We start from the raw sequence: 20,561 nt of genomic DNA, 5'->3' as shown, positions 1-20,561 counted from the left end.
ATTTTGCCTTGTTCCGGGTTTTAATATTTATGCTAGTGCCTTTTTTAACTATCGTTTAAATCATTATTTTTATTTCATTGTCTGGCAAAGTCATACTTAAATAATATGTTATTAGCTTTTTAAGATTAAGAAATTAAAAGTAAATAACTAAATGTAGCACACATACTATAATGTATTTTTATTTGAAAGCTTATCTTTTACAATCACGAATAAAATTGGGAAAGCATTCAAAATAAAATAAAAGAGAGAAAAAATCTTTAGTACTCTTGAAAATATTCCTGTACGATGCGACCGCCAGCTATGAATTTTTCGCCAAAATGGAAACCCCCATCTTGGAACAAGTTTTCAGAGCCCAAACAATAGACTAGCTCTCTCTACCCTAATATCTCCTCTAAGATCACACTCAAAGGAAAAAGGACATAGAACACAGAGAGAAAGAAACATCCTTGCTCTGAGCAGGATTCGAACCCGCGACCAACGGCTCCGCAGTCAGGCACGCTAACCACTCGGCCACCAGGTCGGCCCTCTTTATATATTGTGTATAATGTATACTAGGAATTTTTTCCCCTCCACATTTAAGTGACAACCATAATTTAGTAACAGTCGAAATTTTGAATTGTAAGGGATACAAAATTTTTACATCAATTTACAGAATGTAATTTTTCATGGCAAAATAAAAAATGAGTGAAATCGATCGAATAGTTCCCCAGGAAACAAATTTTAAAAAAGCCGTATTTTTTAAATTCAATTTCTCAGGAACTATTTAACCGATATTGTTCATATTTTATATTTTTCTTCATATTGAATAAACTTATATTGAATAAAATAAATAAATAAATATTTACTGAAAGTTATTTTTCGCGTAGAATTATCATTGGAAAAATGTATTAGATAATTGTGTGCAAGATATTTTCAGTGCCCTTAAAAAGTTCTTGAGATATGGCGAAATACATAAAAAGTAAATCCGAATCCGTTAAAAGGAAAACAAAAAAAAAGCTATGTTTATTTAGAAAAAGTATATGTTATTTTGTCTGATTTCGTAACTTAAAATATCGCCTGTACTAATTAATTAACATGTTTGAGGTCAACCCCGCTAACTATTAGGAATGAGCCCTAGACCGTGATAATCCGTTGTTAGATCAAAAATTATTGGTGTAGTTCGCTTTTTTCCCACTTTTTTTTAAAAATCGCACTGCCCATTTTTTTATTACCTTAATCAGTCAGTTTAAAAACAAAAAGATGATGACTGATTTTATTCCTTCGAAACGTTTATCAGCGAAATACGCGAAGCACGTTTCGAAGTAGGAGGCAGACAGTCTTTCTTTTGTTTGTCGAAGTTAACAGTGTTTTACAAAGATAGACGGCCAAAGGAAATAAAAACGACCCAATTTTAGTGCCTTTCTCTTAAGGCACAACTATAATGTTAAATTCGAGCAAATAACTTAAATATTTTATTAACCTTTTTTAAAAACAACCCTTTTGGTGAGATTTTTGCAATTTAATAGTGAAAATTATAGTAATTAAAATCGATGAAAACTTCTAAATTTTTGTAATTTTATGTAAATTGTGACGCAGTGACGTAACTTTTAAAATATGGCTTTAGTGTACAGTTTAGATCACAAACTTTTTTCATTTTCACAAAATTGTGGCTTTTTTCCTTATTGAAAGGAAAGCATTTTAAGTCCTTCCGGCTACGAAAAGAATAGAAGTTTTTGAAGTTTCAAAAATTTAGTAAATTATTCATAATTAAGTGAACAAAAGTATTACTCGAGAATATTTGAAAATTATTTAAATTATAACTTAACACATTTGATCGTTTCTGAGCCTATATTTTATTTAACTATTGCATAAAGAACACAGTGAAACTTTTGAAAAATCGTGATCAAGGAAATTATGTTCTGATTCATAAATTCCAAAACTAAGTTTGTTTAGTCTAGTTGACAAGTTCATAAAAAAATGTGTACAAATGCACTTAATGTATCATTTGTAATAGTTCAAGAATATTGTTGTAATTCAATTGATGATCAGAGAGCTGATCTCGCATCAGAAAGGTTTGTCCTTTCCTTACTGTGCGAGCAGAGCGTGGCCCCACCGAATGACGCTTGTCAATGAGGCGGACATTTGAAGAAAAAAAAAGTTTTTTTCTTATAATGGTTTCGTATTATTTCAATGTTATGTACATATTTTTTAACGTTTTTCCAGGGTTCTCACGGGTCAGGGAGAACACAGAAAACCTGGAATTGTCATGAAATTTTTTTTTAAACTCCAAAAATCAGGGAATTGTCTAAGAAAGTTGCATTTTTATTTACAAAAACTCTGAATATTTCTATATTATACCTAGAAAATAACCAGTTTTAAAATTGTCAGTAGCAGTAATCAGTCATTCAGATTCGAGTTAAATAATTCTAACATCTATTACAATTATTTGTTATAAAAATTTCTCATTTTAGTCAAACTGAAATGTTCCCATCCTCATTTAATGATATTTTTTTACACAGAAAATCTTATACTTCACATTACAAATAAAATAATCAAAGTTTTCTGATGAAAATGTGATCTCGATTTTCATTAAAATTTACCTGGTATACTTCCTGCAATTGAGCCCTGTTTTCTTCATCTATTATGTCATAATGTGAAGAGTAATTTTAATTAAAATACTCCTTACTCTAGTAATCACACCTAAACCATATCTTCTAATCGTCGTCACAATCCTTATACCCCTACCATCTAGATAGAACTTTTAAAGTATAAATTAAGAAACAGACAGGGGGATTTTTTACTACCAAGGGGAAATGTGTTGGACCCGTCATTTTTTTAAATTTTATGTTATGTTCGTATTTTTTTATTTTTTTGAACTTGAAAATTAGTTATGGTTTGATTACCTACCACTTATCATTATTTATCGTGATAAATCACTCTTTAGTTAACTTTATATAGTCGTTTCTAATGCTGTGAATGTTTGTTAAGAATAATACAGCTAACTGTTGAGATTTTAATCTAACATAAAGATTATTCTAAACATTTAAAGAAATTTTTTAAAGACAAGTATGGATACAATTTTATTTATTTTTGTGGTTTATCAATTAGGAGTTACTGATTCATTATACGCGGTTAAGCATGCACGTTTCAAAAAACTAAAATGACGGCATACTAGTTTGAAGGAAAAATTTCTGCTCGTAAAAAAATTTCAGGCTAAAGCAAGTAAAAAACTAAAATTTGTATTAAAAAACAACTTGTTTTTGTCATATTTTCTGGTCGGGTTCTCCAAAGTTGTTTTGTCGTTTAGGGAAATGCGCATTTTACTTTATATGTGTCCTAGTCTATATGCATTTAGTTGGTAGGCATTTCGTTTATGTGTTTGTTGGATCATCTTTCGCCGCTGCCTTACATTGCTCATTCTGAAAGTGACGCAAAAAGTCAATATGAAAAAAATTTTAAAATATTTTTTTTTTTTTTTAAATGCTTGTGAAGTGACTACAACTTAGTGTTCTTTTTTTTCTTTCTTTTTTTTAATGGACTATTCTTTTCTGTGAAACATTAAGCATAGTTCCAAATTAAATCTTTTGAGACATTTCGGCTTTTGTATTTTCCATTGAACTACACAGGACGCCCTTTTCAAAGAGCAGTTTAACTTATCTTATAAGTCATTTTTAAGAGACGTTTCAGTTTGGATTATTATTTTTTTAAATAAAAAAAAAGGCAATAAGGTGATAAATGACATGTTAGTATATGAAAACTCAGGAAGTAATTAAAAATGAGTCACGTCCAGTTATTAGTTTCCATGTTTGAAGCCGTAAAGATTCCCCTCATAATAATTAAAACACAGAAACTTTTCTCTGTTTATGAAGCATCTCTTTTCCTTCGTCATAAAATTGTGTAAATAAGTAATGTTTTTGAGAGAGGCGAACGATACACTTTGGGTTATTATCATCAATGCAGACAAAAAGTGCTCTCCACAACTTTTTAAAACAACTTATCTTCAGAATTATATATGTCCTATGGAGTTACAGAGAATAAGCAGTACGGAATCTTTTAATTCCTCCCTCCCCCTAAAAGAGAAAATATTTCGTATTCGTCACTACTCGTTGATATTATCCCATTCATTCCTTGTGAGATTGTCACGGCATCATTTTGTTTCCAATTAAAACAACTGATAAAATAGTGTGATTTGATCATCCTCACATCCTCCTTCATTGTATGCAAATTGTTCCTGAGATTCTTTTTAATTGTTCTGACCTCTACCCCTGGATGAGGTTGGATGGACACTGTCCTTTTTCTTTTGGGGTGTGCCCCTCATTTATTGTCCTCTGTCATTCATTTTCCCCCCTTCTTCTGTCTGTTTTGCTAATGAATCAACAGGGGTCGTGAAACAACACCCTTTGTGATTTATAATAGCAAGTCTGAATAAAGCACAAATGAAAGTAAAAACAGGAAGAAAAAAGTAATGTAAAGTTAAAACAAAACTCTGATGCTAAAAATAAAATTTTCCAGATAAAAAAAAAAGTATCCTTAAAATTTTATACGAATTATCAGAAACGCTTATAAAATTGCCACGTTATCAAAATTTTAAGCTGAACATCTCAGTTATCCAATGACCGTATTTTCAAAACAAACTGAAGAAAAAAGTCTAATTGAAAATTGCTGTTTATTTGATTTTTCTTTTGTGTTTTAACTAAAACTGGTTCTCTTTTTCCCCTTTTCTTTGGCTGAAACTTGTGAACCCTGTATCTTCTTGAGTGAACAAACTTTGTATTGTTAAATCTGAATCTGCTTGAGTTCTTATCCCCCCCCCCTACATTTTGACATACTGGGCGAAGTTTAGTTATGATTTTTTTTTTAAAGTAAAATTTATAGGTTTAGAACAAAACATAACGAAAGTGAAAAATAGAGAGTCATGAACGGCTCGAATAAAAAGTTTGTGGTGTAATTCAGCACTTTTTATAAAAAGATACGAGGTTAGCTGTTATTTATTTTGTTTGCCGTAAGAAATAAACTAATAAAATAAAATATAAATTTCTGAAGAGTTCTGCTAAATATCGCTTAACCATAATAATTGGTTAAAAAAAATTTTTAGTCTTGCAATTTTTTTTTAGAGTGGCACTTATGTTTATTGATATTGGTTATTATTATTATTTTCTTTTTTAATGCACCCAGTACTAAAAATTTTTCCATGAATTGATTTAAAACTATTATGAGTCCTTCAGAATTGATAAAATTATATTGAAAACTGTTATTTCTGTTCTAAACTAAGTAGTTCTGTAATTAAAAATAGTTTATTTTATTATTCTTTAGCGATTAAATTAGCTTTTATTACTTAAGTAGAGTTAATTATACTCTTTTTAGCTGGCCATTTTTAAAAAAAATATATCTAATAATCTGGTGTATGTATACTGCTTTAAAAATTCCCGATTTTGTCTTTTTTTTCTTCTTTTAAATTTATTATTTTTTTTACTTGAAAAATGTCCTGATTTCAAACATATGATTTTTTCCCTAATTCGCCGAATTCTGTGAATATCAAGATCGTTGTTCCGTGGACTTCCATAAATTAAAAATATGTAACTTGACGAAATTTTTCGCGTATTCTGCAAATCTTAAGTTTAAATTTCAAAATTTTCGAAAACTGTCGTTAACGAGACTTATTTATCTCGTATCTGTAGATCTTTTTATCCTTTGCCCGAGTTCACGCACTAAATCAAGTTTTTTACGTAGAGCGAAACGCTACTTCGTGACATCAACTAACACATGTAAAATTGATAATGTGAAAAGTAATTCTAAAATCGCGAAAAGATCCTTCTATCTAAAAGAGTTTCAATTTTTATTTTAATAATTAATTTTGATATTAATTATGATTTATAATGAATGAATTATTAATTTGATTCTGTATTTTTAGGCATTACAACTGATTTCCACATGATTTTGACAAATTTTTTTATCGTATACACTAGATTTGCACCAAATGCATGATGAATCTATGTAGTGTTTCGATCATTCAAATGTTGCTATTGATTTTTAGTTTTTCAAGTCGTGAATTAAAATAACGACATGCGAAATTCAAATCGTGCTTCTGTATATTCACTTTTTGACCGACGATACTATCGTTTTTTCGGCAATTACTGCTACTGATTTTCACATTGTTTCTAAATTTTTAATATCATCTATGTTTCACAATGCACGCATCACGCATTTGATTAATCACTTTTTTGACTTGCCAGTTACGAAAAAAGAAGAATGATTTTTTTATTTTATTGCAAGAATCCACTATAATGTACATTCTACCGTAATTTCCCCATTTTTTTATATGTTGGTGAGATAAAAAAAAAATGAATAAGACTCGAAACAATTTTTACCTCTTCATATGATGATTCGTTATGAATGTTATTTTTGTGCATCAAAATAAAAGTCTATTATTTATTTATTTTTTCTTCATATAATTCAACAAAAAAATCTATGAAAAAAATTTAGTATTAAAAAAACTGCAATTAGATATTAAAGTATAAAAAAAAACTATCAACCTTTAAATTTCTAAATAAGTAAGAAATCGGATAATTTCTTGATCTTGCTATCACATGTCTATAATTTTTTCTTTGGTCCACAACAAAGCCTGGATTATTCATCGTACGTACGTCAACCTGAAGACAGGACTGATACCACGCCAACCATTATTACCGCGGATCCTATCAGATAATGTTTGCCGAGACAGAAACGAACGATTTCACATCTTGCTTTAAACTACTCTTAAAAAACCAGATCTTTTACTTGATGTCATAAATAACAATGCTTAAACTAAGAGTTGAGATATTATTAAATATTTTATAATTGAAATGGTAGACAAAAAGTTAAATAAACACCCAAATGAAAAAAAAAAAAAAATTGTTGACTTCTATTCTATGCAATGCCTTTGAGTTTTTATTTTTGCCTCGCCCTGAATGAATTAAAATTTCAAGCAATAAGATTAAGAAATGTATCATTTTCTCATTTATAATAATAATTATAACTAGAATTTATAATTTTCTAAAAGCAGAAATTGACCACCATAAATGAATATGTCCCTTTTTTCCTGCTAAAATTTCAGATATTTTTTAATAAATCTACAATTATCCTTGTTGATAATTTTTACTATGCAGTTATTTTTTAATGCTTTCGATAAAATTAAACAAAGGTTGAAAAAGATGTAAAGATATTTTTGTATGTAAGCATGTTTTTTTCTGGCATTATTTATTTTAGTCGTGTAATCTAAATCTTTGATTCGATAAACTTATGTGTGAAAGAGTACTTTTTTTCTTGTACCTAAAAATTACTGAATTGCTATCATTTATTATCAGGTAGTTCAATTTATCTACCAAATTATTAGACCTTCACTAAAAGATTCTATGTAAAAGCTGTATAGTATCAGGTGATACAGCTTTATTGTTTTTACGCGACTCAAACCTTGTTTACGTTCGTGTATCAATTGGTTCAATTAGAAAATATCCAATATAAATTCGACGATTGGATATATTAGACGATGTATTATATAAATATAGACTATTTATTATTATATCAGGTATTATATTAGTATATTATAATAATTAGACCAAATTATTAGACGCGCTGTAGTGTTTTAATCATTGCATGTTTTGCACGATTTTATATGTAATACTTTTCTATTTAAACATACAATGGGTTTTTATTTATTCAGGATACATATATATATATATTTTAACTTCCTATTTGTGTTTATTTTTAATGCATTGCATACAATGTTAACCAATTGATATACGAACATAAACAAGTGTAAACCGGTTTCAGCCGCGTAAAAACAGTATACATCTGATAATGAAGGTTTTACATAGAATATTATAGTGCGTCTAATAGTTTGGCCGGGGTCTGTAAAACCCTTTGTAATTGGGTCCCCGTAACTCGAAATCTTGGTTGAGATTTTTACTGAGACAAAGTGCGGCAAATCCTGAGACAAAATGTCATTTCTGCTGAGACATTTTCTGTTTTTGCAGCACTGCTACTTAAATAATCACTGGCTGCGGTTAGTGTGCGGGTGGGTGACCACTCGGAAGAGTCTGCGTAGCGTAGGGACGACTTCGCGTGCAGGTCTTCGGGCTATCGAAGCAGGGGTGCCATCCCTTCTGCAGAGGATCAAAATTGTGATGGCATGTCTTCGGATTATCCTCGGGGATGTTTCCCAAACCGTCGCCAATAGCCCATTGTGCAGCTCTAATCCGACGTAAATGAACTACAACTCAATTGTAAAAAAAAAAAAGAGGATCATTTAAGTTATGAAGAAAATTTTTGCATTCTCAGGCTCTGTAAACAGAATGTGTCATATTTATCACTACTCTACGGCGATTTATCTTTAGATGGAATATGACAGGTGTTATAAAGATTTTGAAACATATTTTACATTCAGCCTATTAAAATCTTTAGATTGATGAAATTGTTAAGCTGGAAATGTTATGGTTATTCTTTAATAATTCTTCATTTATTTTAAAAATACGTCAATCTTTTCTGAGTATTGTCAGTAAAAATAATATACGTACATTTAAAAACAAAAGGGGCAAAATTATCATTATTTTTTAAATTGTGTGTCCAATTCTGGTTTATAATTAGTGTAGGTTGAGTGCTGTTGGTATTCTATTATAATGACGCGTTTAGTGTCACTACGCATCACTTTGAAAATTATATTTTGTATGAAAACTACACAGATCAAAGTGCTAGTTAATATAAATTAATTATAATTTACGAAAATTTTTTAAACTCAGAATCGCCCACAAATAGCAATAATAAAAATTAAGCTCTATGGAATATAAGGAATTATATTAATTGTGAAATTAAAAATAATTTAAATAAATGTATTCCACTCCTCAATATCTTCTAATAAACATTTTATTTTCCTTCTGTCTATTTTGGCCCTCCTCTTCATATTTATTAACTCTTCAGACATGAATTTATGCTTCTATTGGTATAAGTACCTACACATTTTAAAAGTATTTTTCCGAATGCCTTGTGTACCTTAAAACATTGTTTGCCTTCTGATTAGATTTTTATTGGTGATAGCTTACACAGCTTTTCCGAAATGTTTCACTTCTAAACGTCGTTTGAAATGGCCACTAAAAGATTGATTAAAGGTCTTTAAAAAAGGCTCTTCTGTTGACACTTCTTCCAGAAAGCGTCATTTGTTGGTTTCACATGTATTGACTTAACACCGATTGTTTATTATCACTGCGTGTAATGGGAGAGAATTGTGTTCTGATGAAATAAACACTGTTAAGTGTATGATATGTTATTTTTGTAAATGTTGTGAGTTTGAAACAATTATTGTTGGGTTTATCCCTCTTTAGCTATCGCTTCCTATTTATTTGAAGATAAGTTACATTTTTGTGAAAATTAGTAACGTTTTTTAATACTTAAAAAGTTATTCCAAACATTGCATTGTCGTAAAAATGTTTGAAAATTGATTTTAATATTTTTCATCGAACTGAGAGAGAGAGAGAGAGAAAAAAAAAAAACGCTTTTTTAATGAATTTAAATGCTGAGCTAAGAAAAGGATTAAGATAGCTTGAAATTCGATAAATTCTCTACTAAAAAGTATCTAAAGACAACTAAGAAATATGGCAGAAAAAAATTTTAAGTGCGTTTTTAACGATGCTTTATCTTTAGAACATTGGCGTTGGACAGGGGCATTTTTATACTGATTGTGGTCAAGATTGCTTCAGCTTTGTTCCAATACTTATCTTCGGTCGGAACAAAATAATATTCACTTAAAAGTCCATTAAAATATAAAATATAATTTTGGGAAGTATATTAATAGTCTATGATATATGTTGTCTATAATGCCACTTGCCAAATGCCGGGAAGCCTGTATGGCGAAACCTTGCGAATTTAAGGTAGAGGGTGCGTTTCTTGTTTTTCAGTGGCGCCATCTGTGGCCAAGAATTCCACTTCAGCCACATGCACGTCACAGTTCGTTTAAAGGGAGGACCCATTCATGCATCCATTTATTCATCCACACATCGTAAGTTTGGCCTAAACCAGAGAACGACCCAATTCCTATTCAGTACCCCCAGATATATTGATTTGTTATGCGAACATGGAAGACTTTGTGATTCGACAAATTTAACGTGTGCCAGTCACCATTTACTACACGGGGAGTCTTCGGTCGGTGAGGATCAAACTTACGACCTCTTGTACATGGGCCCTACGCCCTGCCAACCAGGCTATCCCGGTCCTTTGATACGATATTCTACTCATTATGCGGGAATAGTTTTTAAAATGCTTTTAGAGATGTAAAATTCTCGCTCATGATATATTTTTGAAATTGCTTCCGGATTTTTCGATGCTGTTAGCTAATTTAATTTCAGTTTATTTTCCGATTTTATAATTGGTTTATTTTCGATTTTATAATAATCTTTCTTTTTTTTTTCTTCCTTTTTTTTATTTGCACTTCATCTTTTAAAATTTTACTTTCAAAAGCAATATTCTAATGATTTAAAATGGAATAATAAGCTTTCATCTATGTATTACGTATCAATTGAAACTCTTAGTTTCATCAGGCTAAAAATATGTAGCTTTTCCAATTCTGAATCAGAAAATGTTTCTGCCACATTCTTTGCTTAGACATGGTGCTTAGAGCAAGCAAAATCAAACAACTTAAAAAAGGACATACTTTCTTCCATAATAACATATTTATCACAGAAGTAAAATAAATCACAAGAATCAGAAAGGGGAAAGAAGAAAAAAACCTATGGATAACAAGAATCTATTCAATACCTTTGAAAAAAAACCTTTGATGTTATTGTCAACTAAGGCAAAGTGTAACAGCCCCCTAAAAAACCATCACTATTGAAATAAATTCAACCAAATAGAAAAACACTGGGAGTGCTTTACTGCTGCTATCCATTGTAAATTCGTGTCAAAAGAAGCTAACACATTCAACGCCCCCCCCCCCCATTCAAACATCATTATTTATCTTGAATAAGTACTAATTGAATGAAACGCACGCTACATTACTCTATGAATCACATGAAATCTAAAAATCGAACCCTTGAAGCGCCAATGTTCCAAGAATGGAACATTGGATTTTTGAATTTAAAATTTTGAATTTGATTCTCCTAACAAAGGGTTATATTTTCTCAATAAAGCCTTATAAGTATTCGAATCTTATTATAAAAATTGGATTTTTGGTGAAGATGGATATCGACAAATGATATAAATTTTCTCATCAATCAAATAATTTCAATTCATTTCAAAACAATCAATTTTCTCATCAATCATCAAATTATATCAATATTTACCTCTACAAATTATATCAAGATCCAATAATTATTTTAACGGAACCGAACTCAATGCAAAAAATATTGCATAATGTAAATTTAAAATGTATAGTAAATAATGTAATTTGGACTTCAATTGCTTATTAAATTCGAAGTCCATGTTCTATTTTTGGAACATTGGCATCCAAACAGTAAATAAATCTCTAAATATTAAAAATCCATATTGAAGTGCAGATAATTCTTTTCAGCTTATATTTAATTAAGCTTTGCTTAGAGCTCCCAAACGGAAGCTTTTTAGTATTCAATTTTTGAAAGAAAACTCACTTTGACAGCATTCAAGTCTGTTTTCCTCACAGTTGACTATTTATTTAAACTTTTTTTCTTCGTGATTGTTTTTTTTTTTTAATGAGGTAAAATACTGTTCGATCCCTTGCTCTCCAGTTCAAATTGTATTTAATTTTGCACTAATTCTCTCTGAATTTCATTCATGTCTCATGAGAATTTGTGCGTAAAGGTAAAATGTAATAGTACTTTAAATTCCGATTTTATAACAATTATAATTCATTTCCGGCATTTTAAACTCAGTTTCTTTTTTTCTTTTTTAAATCTATTGATTTATCTCGATATCCTACCGCAGTATATTTTTAAGAGAGTGAAGTTATAAAACAATAGATATGATCTTACAATACGAATTATCCAATCACGTATTTGACACAATGCTAATTACGCGATTAATTACGCTCTAATTACACAATACTAATTACGCCTTTCCGGTAATTACACCTGCACAGCCATTATGGTACGTTTTCACGTTGTTAAAAATTTCAATTTCTCAAACGATGTATCAAAATGCGTAATTACGATGCTTGCGAATTTCATTTTGAGTATTTGAGTAACCAACCTATCATTTTTTTCCTACCCAATATTACGAGATGTAACTTGTTTACTCAAAATATACATGAAATTTGGCAATCCATGTTCTTGTTAATCGCAATTTTCTTCCCTTCCCTATGTTATGTCACTTTTCCTCATATTCTTCTCTACCCGACTTTTAATTTCTTAGAATGATTATTTTTCCTTACTTACAGATCGCGCATTTGAATCGTCACTTTTGGACACTATTCCAAGTGGCTTTGTCAATTGCGCTTCGTCGTTCTCGTATGGTTTTAAAAACTCTTATATTACATAACAGTCTCCAAAACGAAATCGTGCATTTTGAGTAATCATTTTTTGACAAAGTGTTACGTGGCGTATTTCCGCGTTCAATTCACGACGATTTTATTGCAAGACCATACAAGTTTTTGCCGATCGCTCTTTGGACACTTTTTGCTATTTCCTCAAGGCTTCCATTTTTTTAAAAATATATATACTGTTGACGCTTGGTGTAACGACCTCTGTGGTTCAAACAAAAACGGACGTTATAACGTTATGTCGCTATATCGTGAAGGCACAAAACTAGATCAAATATTTACTTATGACTCAATACTGAACTTATTTTGAGAAAAACATACTGTTCACAGAAAAGAGTAATAGAATTGATAGAATAATTGACATTGAAATTCAAGTATTAATATAATACGTTAAAGTTTAAAAAATACATTTAATTTATTTTCGATAGGTATATTTTTATATTTTGCCCTATTTTTATCATTCAGTGCTTTTTCTAAATTTTGAAATTTTCTTATGTGGCAATGGCGTTTGCCTTGTTCTCCTGTCTTCAGAATTACATCACAATTTTTAATTACTGTAAAGAAAGTGCTTTCCAGGTTTTTGAATATTTTAAGCTATTAGTGGTTTTGATGTAATTATTCTATCCACTTACTTCAAAATTTTAAATATCTCTTCTAAGCATTTATCTGTTTATGAATTTCGAATTAATATGCCCAGAAAACTGTTGAGTTAAATCAAAAATAAAACCAAGACAAACGTAAATACCACTTGTTTTTACTATAAAATCTTACAAAAAGTTATGAATGTATGCAGGTGTGTTGCACCAGAATTGAATGCACCAAGGATCTCCTAAGTAAGAACAGGTGGTCTGGTCACTCTTTCTTTTTTAGAGAATTGAAGGTGTTTCATGTTTATTGAGTGATATCACCAAAAGAAATAGTGGTTTGAATAGTTTTATCCAGACTTTTGTTATCCATTGACTCACTATCTATGGAATAATCTTAATTTTTAAACAATTAAAGGGAACACAATTTAGGTCGCTTTCCAATTGTAGTATAAAATACATTCTGACAAAAATATTTGATTTTGCTCACTGCAAAGTGGCATATTCATGTTGTAAACCATTTTTTAACTTATTCTTTTCAGACTAAACAATTGGGAATAAATTTCTTTTACGGGGGAATGGAAGAATGTGAGTTGGTGGTTTGATCTTTAATTTAACTAAAATAAGAAGAAGTCTTATTATTTAAGCATTTTTTTTTTCTCTTCTAAATATAAAGACTATAGAAATTCTCAACTTTTTTGAATTTTTTTAGCAATATGTTATTAATAGCTGACTAGTATTTTCTAAAAAGCTTTTTATTTTATTTGTTTATTTATTGATTCTTGTGACATGGCATTTTAAAAGAGATTATTCAAAGCAATTCTTTAATTTTAAAACAATTGGTACCTAAATTCGAAGTAAGCTTAAACTAAAACGGCTTTTAGCTTAGCTGCATTATTGAAGACATTAAATCACTGAGGTAGAACAACTTAGTGAGGACGAAAACAAAATGGAAGATTTCTAAAGAATGCTGTGGTCCACAGAGGACTGTCGATTGATAGAGAAGATGTGAAAGTTTTGCAACCTAAATATATTAAAATATTTTTCAACTTATAGTGCCATTAGAATAACCTGCAGTTTTAATTACTTTCATCACATTAGAACTATTCAACTTAAAAGGCATTGTAGTTTGCTGCAATAATAGACATCTAAAGTAAACCTTTATGTATATTTCATAAAAAGTATCAACTTTTATTTTTCACTAAATAGATAATAAGGGAATAAATTATCAGGTCTTTGATTTGTGAATTGTAAGGTACAATTTTCAATAAATAATTAAAAGTTCTTTTTACAGGTCTTGATTACAATTAATAGGAAAGTGACCATCACAACTATTACTTTGCTCTCTTGAATAAAATATTGGATTTTATTTCCTTATATCAGTACATTCCTTATATCAGTACATGCATTTATGAACTAATGACTTTTGCGCTGAGGTTAATAAAAATTATGAAACTCATACAGAATCAAGATAATTATTGTTGGGTTAGTCAGGAGAATAGATGGCAATTATTACATTTTACAGGGTATCCGCGCACCTGGAAAGTCACGAATTTCAGTATTGAACAAAATTTTTCATGAAATGTCATGATTATAACTATTTTTTAAAATAAAATCATGGAAAGTCATGCATTTAGGTCAGTGAAAAATCTAATTTTTAAAATGGAACCCCCCCCCCCAATTTTATGGTGTTTCGAATATCTGAATTTCTAACAAAATCTCCACTCACAGTCATATTTTATTAAAATATAAAATGTTTTTATCATGTTCTTTAAAAATTATGGTGTTCTTTCAAAAAATTGAAGAAAAAACATCATTTCTAGAGCAAATTATCTTTAAAACTTCTGCGATTTCAGAATTTTTATTATTATTTATTTATTTATTTTTATTTTATCAATTTAAAATTCTAGCTGATGCAAGCCAGTCATTGGCGAATTTTTTTAAAATTCTGAAATGACAACAGAGAAATCAGGAGTATTTCTTTCCTTTCCGATGAACAAGAAAAGTATCTTTAGAATATAATTCTGCAGAAAAAAAGAAGAAAAATTATTTGCTTTCCTATTATTTTCTGCTGTTTTATTGCTTCAACTCTTTCTTTACTCTCTTTTTAAAATTTAATATCTATAAATATGAAGATGCAGAATATAACATTTTTGGTTATACCTATCATTTCAATTAATGTTATTATAATGTTTATTTTTTTAAAAATTTATTGTTGTGTTTTTGTCAGAGAAAATAGAAACTTCGTTAAGTCATAAAAAAATTGTTGGAATTAGTCATGAAAAGTCATGAATTTGAAAATCTAAATTGTAGCAGATACCCTGCTTTTAATTTCAAAATCTGTAATTTAATCAACTTAAATGAATGCATTTATCTATTTTCATGTTGAGTTAATTTATGTTTTGTCTGCAGATGATGAAGCATGCATGGGACAACTATGCCCAGTATGCATGGGGTCAGAACGAGCTGCGTCCAATGTCCAAGAGGGGCCACGCTGCTGGGATTTTTGGCAAAACTTCAATGGGTGCAACCATAGTGGATGGGCTTAACACTCTCTACCTGATGGAACTACTGGATGAGTATCAGAAAGGAAGAGACTGGGTAGCTGCCAACCTCAATCTTGGACAGGAGGTGGGTTCTTATCATTATTTTAAGCAATTTGCCATAATATAGAAATAAAAAGTTTTTTGCTGTACTGAATAATAAATTTGTCCGAATAAAAAGTATTTAGGCTAATAAATACATAGCTTTTCAAATAACTAATTATTCTCTGTTCGACTGACTTAATTAGATTATGTAAAATGTACTGTTATTTTTTAAGAAGAATTAATTGCATTTTTCAATTCCTTCTATTAGTTCACACTCTCCCTATATATATATATTTATGTATTTTGTTCAAATTTTCAATCGTTAATAAATGCTTTTTATTTCTCCACTCAAGTTCAAATTCATTTTTTTAAACTTGTAGTGGATGACACTTGCTGTTAATACAATTTTTTCAAATATTTATTCATTAATTTAATTGAGTTTATTAATTTAGTTTTATATGGGAAAAAAATTTCCCTTTTATAAGACATTTAGCAGGATATAAATATTTTGCCACTTAATAATGCAATTCTGTCATATGTATATACATATTTATATTAATTGTAATAAATAAAATTTAATAATTAATAAAATATTTAATAAAAAGTAACTAAAATAAAAAATTTTCTTTGTTGACCTTACATTTTTTTTTCAATATTTTTTTTAATATATATATTACTTGTTTTTGATTTTGTGATGAAATACTTCTCATGCATACCCTATTTAAATAAATCATTTAAATTTAATAAATAACTCTTAGATTATTTTCAATATTATAATAGATATTTCATACCAATATGAAATAATTAAAAGAATTTTTAATATTATTTTAAATAATTACTTTTTTAGGTGTATAAAATAATAAGTCTTTCTCTGGAGAAAAAAAAGAGGTATTTCTCTGACATCGATTTTAATTTTATAAAATATGAATGTATGTAATTTTTATTTAATTAATAACTTTAAACCCCGAAATGTGAGTTTATGCAGGTTATATCACTGACAATTCATAATTCTAGAAAATTAGTCTTATTAATTGAAATTTAAAAATTCTCACAGGGTAATGATTTAGTGGAAAAGGGGAATAATTCACAAAACATGAAATAATTCATCATTATGAAAAAGTTGAATTTTTTTTTTTCCCCCAATGGCAGGCACTGAATTTGACTCTTTTGTCTATACTATGCCAGAATTGTTGCTCATTTCACGTTACCCAGTGGGCACCTGTGAACCAAAGTCACGGAGGCGAGCAACATTGCCCACCGAGCAAGTTGAAATTATTTAACATTTATTTTTTCTACTTCAAAATTGGATTCCAGTTATCAAAATAAATAACCAATAATAAGATATTGAATGAATAACAGAATTTATTTAGATTTTAGTAAGACAAAAAATATTTAGGCATATGAAATTTTTTTCATTTTTGAATCTATATCTCACATAATAAAATATCTTGACTAGGGGGGACTTATGATAAAACACAAATTTTACCCATTGCTACTTCTCGAATATCTGGTTTAATTGGCCAATAGAATCGGTTTCCATTTTTAAACATGAAATCTATTTTAAGTTTTTCATCACTTATTTCTTCAATTAAACCTGTTAAAAACAGATTTTATAGTAAGTAAGTATTTTATAGTAGATTTTATATTGGCAATGTTAATTAAAAATTATAATTAAAAGTTTACCAGGGAATCATTTTTCATCATACAGAACTGCAACCTAAGCTCTTAAAGCAGGGATCTTTAAGTGATGATTCAGAACTGTAAGGGAAGCCAAGCGTGAAATAAGTTGAAGATAACATTCCAAATGAGCTGATGTAATTTCATCAGATTTGGAATCAGTGGTACTGCTGTATCTTTTGATTTTAGGTCATCTATGATAATAATATTTGCTTCAGAAATTTTTTAAAAAAACTTTTAATTTTGCGGCAGATAAACATTGAAAAAAGGATTTACGCATTATTTATATCTGAGTCATAGGCTACGATTCCATATGCAAGATGCTTTCCATGTTCACTTTCAGTAAAATCCCAAGCCATAGTCTGGAGGTTAAATTTTTGACCAAATAATATTAAAAAGTACTAATTTGTACTGTTACAGTACTAAATAGTTGGCCCATCACTCTTAAAAGGACTTGTCTCAACATTAGGATACTCTCTTCTAATTAATTTAAAAAATTGATACCCAAACAGTGTTATGCCTTAAAATGTCTGAGATAATACAAAAAGTTAATCTTGAAAAATACCAAAATAAGCTCCTGTGATGCATATTTTCTAAGATAGTTTTCAGAAAAGACAGCTCACTTAGATTAAGTGATGTTCTTAATGCTTTCATGTGTTGCATCAGTGTTTTAAGACTTGACTGGGCTTCATTGATCAAATCTACAACTTTTATCCTTATATCTATTATAATTATATTATTGTATTTATTTTATTTTTATACAGAATTTTTAAATGTATTTGTTATATTATTTAATAATTAGCCTTCGTACTTATCAGTATTTGATTATAAAGATTTGAATGCTATTTATAATTGTGAATACAATGTATGATTTGTAGTAATGTTTATGTTTAGTATATGATTTAATTTAGTGGTATTTATGAAATTTATTTGAGTTCTTTTTTAATCCAGTTCCGTTTACAATTACAAAATAATGTTCTGGAATTCTTATTTATGCAAAATGCTGAATAACCACAAGTATTTTTATTTATTAGGAAATTCATTAAATTTATTTTTCTTTCCTGTTGTTTCTTTTAAGTTTTTGCAATAATTAAATAGCTTAGAAATTATTACTATAATTTAAACTAAATTACAGTATTAACTGTTAAAAACAACAAGTTTGGCTTATAAATACTTCTTATTATATTATTATTGTTATTTATTTTTTGAGAAACTGTTTTTTTCTAACTTTAAATTATTAAAAAAATTTTATTTTATTTCTTCCACTTGTATTGCAAGAAACCTATTTATGCAAACCTTACTTTATAAATACTTTTTATTATATTATTATTATATTTTTTTTTTAGAAACTGTTTTTTTCTAATTCTAAATTATTAAAAAAAAAAATTATTTTATTTCTTCCAATTGTATTGCAAGAAACCTATTTCTTCCAAACAGTTTTTCACATTGTATAAGATATTGGCCATCCATGTTGTTAAGAAACCCTTTTCTTTTCATGCACTGTTAAGTAAGAAAATAAAATACTGATTCACTGTCTCAGGGGTAAATCATATTTTTATGTTAACTACTAATAAGATTAGATATCAGCCTGATTTGTCTTTCTAGACTTTTTGATCTGCTAATCAGAAAAACTACAGTTCTATTATTTTGGATTTTCACATTGGTTGTAGCTAATAAGTAATTTTTTTTACTTCTAGCTATCATCGTTTTACGTCCTATTCTTTCCACCCTCGTGTGCATCATAATTAAATCAGTTTTTAAAAGAAAGCTATTATTTTGTTCACTGTTGTGAAAGACAGTTTTACTTAATGTACTAATTTTAAAAATTAAAAAATTGCTCTCTGAAGTGTATAAATTCAAATAAAAACATATTCTTCACTAACTATTGAATTATGTGTGGGGAATATTATAAATTTGTATTGAATTAAAAGGAAAACCCTTTTATTTTCAGAGTGCAGAAATATCTGTGTTTGAAACCAACATCAGATTTGTGGGAGGATTGCTTTCATGCTATGCTATGACAGGTGATGTGGTAAGCAAACTCTCACTTTCTTTCTTAACTTGTGTTATTATTATTTGCGACTATCACATTTAGAGTTATTCATTTTGCTAACTAAAAGAAAGCTTTGCTAGATTATAATTTCTATAGTTTATTTATCCGTTACGTTTTTTCATGGTGTTAATTTATTAAAGGATGAAATTTGATTCCTATATAAACTAGTGCTTTCATACTAAAATTTTATTATTCGAAAATTTAAAAAAAAAATTATTTTATGTATTTAAAAAGTTAAAATTTTTTTTTGGTTTAAATTGCTGACTACGTTTAAATTTAATAAATGGAATGAAAATGTTTTATTTTATTTATTATTTCTGATTTTTTATTTTCAATAGTTTAACAAATTAACTGATTGGATAAATTGTTATTCGCACATTTTTACTTATGATTCTTTCATATTTGCTACACGAAAATTTAATTTTTTGACAGAAATAGTCAAAAGAGAGTTTGTCAAAATAATTCAAGAGAATAATTAAATGATCTTATAATTTTATATGTATATTTATATATATTTCTTATTTATAATAGCTAATAATTATCCTTACACCAAAATTTTGGGGTTTTGATGCATCGAAATTTATGTCAAAAAGGTTTTTTTGACATTACAGATAAAACCATGGTTATACATAAGGTTGTCAAAAACTTGCAAGCATGGGTATGGGGTCCTTCGTCCGAGTTTTAGACACAAATTTCTTCCTGTGGAATGTTTTTGAAGTTTCTTTTTCTTAAAAATTGATAATGAGAATTATTATTCTTTTATTACTACAAATTCCATAAGTAAAAACAAAATTATGCTGCCAATAAATACACTAAGTGGAACATTAATGTTTACATAATTTTTGTATTTGTTACAACATGAATAAACATGTCTTCACTGATAAAGATGCACATCGATACTCTAAACAATATGTTATAACGAAACAACTTTTTTCTTGTCAGATGTTCAAAGAAAAGGCTGAACACATTGCTCAGAAACTTCTTCCTGCCTTCAATACTCCCACCGGAATACCTTATGCACTCGTCAATATTAAGAGGTATGTGTTCAAACATTTGCTATGTTCTTTTTATTTCTTTAAAAGTCCCGGAATGCAGGGAACCATTGTTGTAACCTCTTCTTCCAGAACAAAGAAGAGAAAACATTTGAGAAAGAAAGTGAAATTACTATATCATGATTGTGTGTTCAAAAACATTGCTAACATTCT

At 28.7% G+C, this 20,561-nt stretch overlaps 1 protein-coding gene across 1 annotated transcript in view; it reads left to right on the top strand.

The window, feature by feature from the left end:
* LOC107453286 (alpha-Mannosidase class I a) overlaps positions 1 to 20,561 on the top strand; it is a 56,336-nt gene that overhangs the window by 14,762 nt on the left and 21,013 nt on the right. The window contains exons 2-4 of the mRNA XM_016070044.4: positions 15,451 to 15,669; positions 19,255 to 19,335; positions 20,299 to 20,393. Coding sequence (XP_015925530.1) covers positions 15,451 to 15,669; positions 19,255 to 19,335; positions 20,299 to 20,393 — 395 coding nt within the window. The remainder of the gene's footprint in view (positions 1 to 15,450; positions 15,670 to 19,254; positions 19,336 to 20,298; positions 20,394 to 20,561) is intronic.

This window comes from Parasteatoda tepidariorum, chromosome 9 (assembly GCF_043381705.1).
Source record: "Parasteatoda tepidariorum isolate YZ-2023 chromosome 9, CAS_Ptep_4.0, whole genome shotgun sequence".
NCBI lineage: Eukaryota > Metazoa > Arthropoda > Arachnida > Araneae > Theridiidae > Parasteatoda > Parasteatoda tepidariorum.
Note: the sequence above shows the minus strand (reverse complement) of the source record. Positions and strands in the feature narration are given on the sequence as shown.